At 39.9% G+C, this 6,857-nt stretch overlaps 1 protein-coding gene across 1 annotated transcript; it reads right to left on the bottom strand.

Moving 5' to 3' along the window:
- Window positions 1-425: 425 nt before the first annotated feature.
- Window positions 426-6,656, bottom strand: LOC138910216 (uncharacterized). Its single transcript, XM_070201441.1, has 8 exons — window positions 6,197-6,656; window positions 5,958-6,046; window positions 5,225-5,748; window positions 3,954-4,616; window positions 3,534-3,579; window positions 2,314-2,676; window positions 796-855; window positions 426-530 (listed from the first exon to the last, which is right to left on the bottom strand). The coding sequence occupies exons 1-8, from the start codon at window positions 6,654-6,656 to the stop codon at window positions 426-428; spliced, it is 2,310 nt and encodes a 769-aa protein (XP_070057542.1).
- Window positions 6,657-6,857: the final 201 nt, after the last annotated feature.

Genomic DNA, 6,857 nt, shown 5'->3' with positions numbered 1-6,857 from the left:
GACACCTATTCAAGGGCGAGTAGACCCAGGTGCAAGAATCGCTACGAGCCATGGTCTGACCTCCTCTTTCTCTGCCAACTTAGCCAAATACTCCTTTGGCTCCACATCCTCAAACCCAAGGTAAACATTCAAAGTGTGTTGATCAAATTTGCCTTTAAGGTTCCGCACTTTGGTGATTTTAGTCCTTTTAAGAATATGCGTCGTGTTAGCGTACAATGCCCGCACAAGGTGTTCCTTCACATCTACCAGCTTCTCGGTAAACTGCATTCACCCCTTTCTTTTTGTAAACTGCATCCACCCCTTTCTCTTTCAACTTCTCTAAGACAGCGGGATTGTATTTGTCTACGTCCTTAAGGAGAATTGCCTTTTGTGGGTCAGTGATATTTCCTTCCACCATATCCGGAAGTATATGCAAACTTGCAGGATCAAAAATTGGTCTTCCTAGACCACCTTATTCTTAGTTCTTGCATGTCTGCCTTTGCACTTAATCCCCCTCTTCTGTCATCTGGGACATCATCAGAATCAGTGTCCTAAGCAGTTGCATTAAACTCATGACTGGTACTAGTTGAGCCTTGGGAGGTGTTGTGAGATGTGGAGGGACAGTTTGGGGCTCAGATTGCTCTTGTGGCCTAGATTGTTCCTCAGTGTAGGTAGAGACACATAATTTCCTTCTGAGGTCTCCCTAGATAGGGCATACGATCACCACTCTGAGAGGCTTCTACCTCTCCCTCGGCCTGTGGTTGTTTTCTTTGTTGGCCCTCTATGAACTTTGGTTCATGGAACCCTTGCCTCTACCTTTCCCTGTTCTCCCCTTTCATTAGAAGATTCTCCTCGTCCTCTTGATCGCACCATTGTCTGTGAATGCACAAAGAGAGTTGTCATTTGATATACAAGTTGCAAAATAATTAAGAGTCTTGTAAGCATTGGAGGACACCATAGAAGTAGTAGGGTGTTTGCAGCATGTATTAGACATGGTACAAGTGCGGTTCACACAATTTGGAGTGCGGTTCGCATAATTACAAGCGCGGGCCGCACTTCAGCACAATTGTGACAAGTCCTCGGAGAAAGGTCTTTGATGGACAGTGCAGACTCCTTCTTCGGCCACATAATTGAACTGCGATCCGTATAATAACATTTGCAGTCTGCACTTGAGTAAAAGCACTCAGGAGTGCAGCGAAGATGTTCTCTGATAGTTAGTGTGGACCTCCCTTTGTGGCCATAAAATTAAACCTGTTGTCCGCACTATTTAAAATGCGACCGCACAATAAATTAGCATTTAAGTTATCAAATCAGAAGTCTATGGACCGCACAATTTCAAGTGTGGTCCGCACAATTAAGAACAGTGACGACAATAGGTATTTTGACCTAGGTCATGCAATTGTGTGTTCAATCATACTAGATAACATGATTAGGGCATGATAATTAACAACCCAATCTAAGAATGCTTTGACAATTACCCAATGTAGAACTACCCCACACTGACACAGTAAAGAGATGCAATAACAGATAGCCTAAAAAGAAACTAATTAGCCAAAACAAATTTAAAGATAAAAGCAACAAGATTGAAGTGATGCATACCAGATAGTGCTAGTATAATAATATCCAAGTGAGTGTAAAAGGTTGTTTGTGATCACAAAGTGCAAGCACGTAGGTACCTCTTAGAGTGGAAGGTTGAGAGTGAAAATGGCAAAAAGGTCAAATGGGGGAGGTATTGTTCTATTTATACTCAGATGAGAGCGAAGGTGCAAGAAGTCAAGTGCGGCCGCATAATTCCAAGAGCGGACCACACTCTGTTACCTGGGTAGAAGGGAAGCAAATAGTTGTGCGATCCGCACTTTTTCAAGTGCAAACGCACTTCTGACACTTTAGTTCCAACTATTTTTTCTGATAATGCTCTTTTACAACCGCATAATTCGTGATGGTTCGCAAACTCACTCTGCACCGTTGGGAGAAAAGTTCAGAGCACCTTTAATTTAACAACTAAACCAATCTGTGCAATTGCAGTCTACAAATGAAATTTGTGTCCCCGCAAAATATCCTGCGGTCAGTAGTCCCTCTTCTATGGCCGCACTAAGAAAAGTGTGGTCCGCATTATTCCCTGTGTGATACAACTTCAGCTATTATTTCAATATCTAACATTGATCCCTGCAACACACTTCAAATTAAGTTTAGAACAACATCTAACTAAAAGAGAAAAAGGAAAAGAACTTGAGTTGCCTCCCAAGAAGCGCCTTATTTAACTTCGTGGCACGACACAATGTCAAAGCATCTTCAAATGAAGTAAAGAACCACCACTATGTGGATCTCACCAACTTTCCCCAAATAGTGCTTCACTCGGTGACCATTGACTCGAAATATTTCATTGTTCTTGTTCTTCAAGTTTAAGGCACCAAAAGGTGTTAAACCAACAATTTCAAATGGACCACTCCACTTTGACTTGAGCTTTCCGGGAAACATTCTCAACCTTGAGTTAAACAACAACACTAGATCACCGGCCTTGAACTCCTTGTTCCAAATATACTTGTCATGAAGATATTTCATCTTCTCTTTATACAAGGACGAACTTTCATGTGCATGGTACCGGAACTCATCCAATTCATTCAAGTGTGAAACCCACAATTTAGTGGCTAGATCCCAACAAAGATTCAGTTTCTTCATGGCCCACTGCCTTGTGCTCTAGTTCCACCGGAAGATGACAAGCTTTTTCGAACACCAACGGGTATGGGTACAATCAGATAGGTGTTTTTAAGCCGTTCTATATGCCCATAGAGCATTATCAAGCTTCTTACCGTCTGATTTGCATTCACCGTCTTGGAAAAAATACTCTTTATCTCCTAGTTGGTGACTTCCACTTGACCACTAGCTTGTGGGTGATAGGTAGTTGTCACTTTGTGAGTGATACCATACCCTCCATCACTTATGATTGCTCGCGGGGTCCCAAACCTAGTAAAAATGTTTCTCTTCAAGAAATCCACCACATTTCTAGCCTCATTATTGGATAAAGAAATGACTTCAACCCGTTTAGACATACAAATCCACTACGACCACGATGTAGGTGATTCCACAAGAACTCACGAACAGTTCCATAAAGTCAATACCCTAAATATCAAAGATATCAATATCCAAGATAGTTGTAAGAGGCATCTCATCTTTCGTTGAAATTCCTCCGGCCCATTGACATTCATCACATTGTACACCAAATCATTTGCATCTTTGTAGAGTGTAGGCCAATAGAAACCAGTGTTTTAAAAGGCATGGGTGTAAGGCGAGGCGTAAGCCCCGAGGCACGGGGCGTAAGCCCCATAGGTATTTAATTTTTAATATTTTATAAAATAATATAATTACAGTAAATATTTATAAACAGGTAAAATTGCATAAAAATGAAGAAAACTATAAATATGTGAAATATATATATATATCATCCCCACAAAAAACTAGTCAAAACAATCTATTAAACGCTACTTAGAAACTCAAGTAACTTGAGTCGAAAAGAATAAAGTTTTCTACATGGAGGAACAAAAAGGATGACTAACCTTCAATTTGATCTTTGAACTTGCTGCTATGAAGGAGAATGGAGTTCTATTTGTATTTGTAAAAAATAAATTGAATATTCGTTATTTTTCGGAGATATTAGCAGACTAGCGGACAAGATAAAGAATTGAGAAAGACCATGAATTGGGGATTCAATCAATAAAAAAGATATTGACTTTTAAATTTAATACATTTCAGTTCCTTTTTAAAACTTTTGAGTAATTACCAAGCTTAATTTTGAAACTTTGGGTATTATATGAAGGATTTATTCAACAAATTTTATTTTAATTTGAAAAAATCTCTGGGGCTTACGCCTCAAACGCTCAGGCGTATGCCCCGAATTGCTGGGCGTACGGCTCTTGATACTTTTGCCCCACGCTATCGCCCTGGGGAGTTTTTGGTGCGGCTCACCCCAAAAATACCTTTTAAAACACTGATAGAAACCACAACTTAGGACTTTAGCTGCTGTTCTTGCTCCACCATGATGACCACCATATAGCAAAGAATGACAAGCCCCAAGAATATCACCTTGCTCTACCTCCAACACACACCTACGAATCACCATATCTGTGGTAATCCGAAAAAGGTATGGTTTATCCCAATAGTAGTCTTGACAATCCTGCTTGAGCTTCTTTCTTTGGTTTGATAAGAACTCATCTGAAATGATACCACTCATAAGAAAATTTGCCAAATTCACGAACCATGGTACCTCTTTTATTAAAAGTTCCAAAAGTTGCTCATCGGGGAAAGAGCCATTGATTTCAAGGCCATCATGTGGCCTCCCCTCCTCCTTTAAACGAAACAAGTGGTCCACCACTTGATTTTTACTTCCCTTCTTGTCTTGGATGTCAATGTCAAACTCTTGCAACAAAATCACCAATCTCATCAACCGAGCTTTATATTCCTTTTTGCTCATAAGATAGCGAAGCACCGCATGATCTGTGTGGACAATAATTTTAGCACCCATCAAGTATGTACGGAACTTCTTAATAGCAAACACAATATCAAGGAGATCCTTCTTTGTAATGGTATAATTGACTTGGACACTATTCACGGTCTTACTAGCATAGAGACCGGATGAAAGACTTTATTGATACGTTGCACCAAAATAGACCCAACTGCTACATCACTTGTATTACACATGAGCTCGAACGACCAACTCCAATTTGAATATGTAATGACAGGAGTGGTAGCCAACTTGAGCTTCAATTTTTCAAAACCTCCCATATAATCATCAGTGAAATGGAACTTGGCATCCTTTTTAAGGAGTTTACACAAAGGGTTCTCCACTTTAGAAAAATCTTTTATAAATTGCCGGTAGAATCCCGCATGGCCCAAGAAACTCTGCACACCCTTTACTAAGGTAGTTGTGGAAGATTAGAAATAACCTCAATCATTGCCTTATCTACTTAAATACCATTCTTTGAAATCTTATGGCCAAGGGCAATGTCTTCATCAACCATAAAATGACATTTCTCTCAATTGAGTACCAAATTCGTTTCCTCACATCTAACCAATACTTTGTCCAAATTAGCAAGACAATGAAAAAAAGAATCTCCAACCACCGAAAAGTCATCCATGAAAATCTCAAGGTAGTATTCCACCATGTCCGTGAAGAGAGCCATCATACACAATTAAAAAGTCATTGGCACATTGTATAAATTAAAAAGCATCTGTTTGAAAGCAAAAGTACTATGTGGACATGAAAGGTGGTTTTCTCTTGATCTTCCAGAGCAATAAGAATTTGGTTGTAGCCCGAGTAACTATCAAGAAAGCAATAGAATGCACGGCTGGCCAACCTATCAAGCATTTGGTCCAGGAAAGGGAGAGGAAAGTGATCCTTTTTGTGACTTTGTTGAGCTTACGATAATCCATACAAACTCTCCAATCGGTGACCGTTCTTGTAGGAATCAAATCATTTTTATCATTGGTAACAACCGTCATGCCCCCCTTCTTTGGGATACGTTGGACCAAAGAAGTCCATGAACTATCGAAAATGGGGTAGACAACCCTCACATCCAACCACTTGAAAATCTCCTTTTTGACCACGCCTTGCATAGCTTCATTGAGTCTTACTTTATGTTCAATGGACGATTTAGCACTATCCTCCAATTTGATCTTATGCATGCAAAATACGGGACTTATGCCCCGAATATCTGCGGAAGTCCACCCAATAGCTTTCTTCCTCTTTTGCAACACCACCAATGTGGAGTCAACCTGCACGTTAGTCAAACAAGAAGAATAAATGGTAAAGTAGAACAAGGTCCAAGAAATTCATACCACATGTGAGATGGAAATGGTTTCAACTCCAAGCTTGGTGGATCTTAAATTGAAGGCTTTGTGGGGGGAGTCTTCCTATTCTCAAGATCTAATGATAACTTTCGGGGTGCATAGTTGTGAGACCCCATTCCTGGCAAAGAATTCACACATTCCATGAAACCATCCATCTCATCATCATCAAATTTGTGCAAAACAGCCTCCAATATGTCACCAACATTGATTGTAGTGCTAGTATCTTCAATAATGACATTGGTTACCAAGTACACAAAAGAGTACACTTCATTGCTATTTTGTTGATGCATAGACTTGCACACATGGAATACCACTTGTTCATCACTGACCTAGAATGTAAGTTTTCCGGCTTAGACATCACAAAGGGCCTTACCCATAGCAAGGAAAGGCCTCTCAAGAATTATAGGCACTTCATAGTCAACCTCATAATCTAAAATCACAAAGTGCACCGGAATGATAAATTTATCAACTCGGACCAAAATATCCTCAATCACTCTCAATGGCCTCTTCATAGTATGATCGACTATTTTCAACCTCATAGATATGGGTCTTGGCTTCCCAATCCCCAAAATTTTGAACACCGAGTAAGGCATCAAGTTGATACTCGCCCCAAGATCACAAAGAGCTTTAGCAAAATCGGCACTTCTAATAGTACAAGGAATTGCAAAAGTACTGGGATCCTCCAACTTAGGAGCCATGAAATGAACAATTGCACTCACTTGATGAGTGACCTTGATAGTTTCAAAATTCCAAATTGACCTCTTCTTGGTCATAAGATCTTTCATTAACTTGGAATAACCAGGCATTTGTTCCAAATCTTCTACCAATGGCATGTTGATATATAGAACCTTCATCATTTGAATAAACTTTTGGAATTGATTCTCACCATTTTTCTTAGCAAATCTTTACGGGTAAGAAGGTGGAGGCTTTGGCAAGGGTTCCTTATCCTTTTGCACTACTGGTTCCGGTATATCAATAATGTGTTCCCTAGACGGGTTCACCTCCTCTTAGGTCTCCTCCACTCTAAAATCAAT

Source organism: Nicotiana tomentosiformis, chromosome 4 (genome assembly GCF_000390325.3).
Source record: "Nicotiana tomentosiformis chromosome 4, ASM39032v3, whole genome shotgun sequence".
Lineage (NCBI taxonomy): Eukaryota > Viridiplantae > Streptophyta > Magnoliopsida > Solanales > Solanaceae > Nicotiana > Nicotiana tomentosiformis.
The sequence above is the reverse complement of the archived record's forward strand: the minus strand, read 5'-3'. Positions and strand labels throughout refer to the sequence as shown.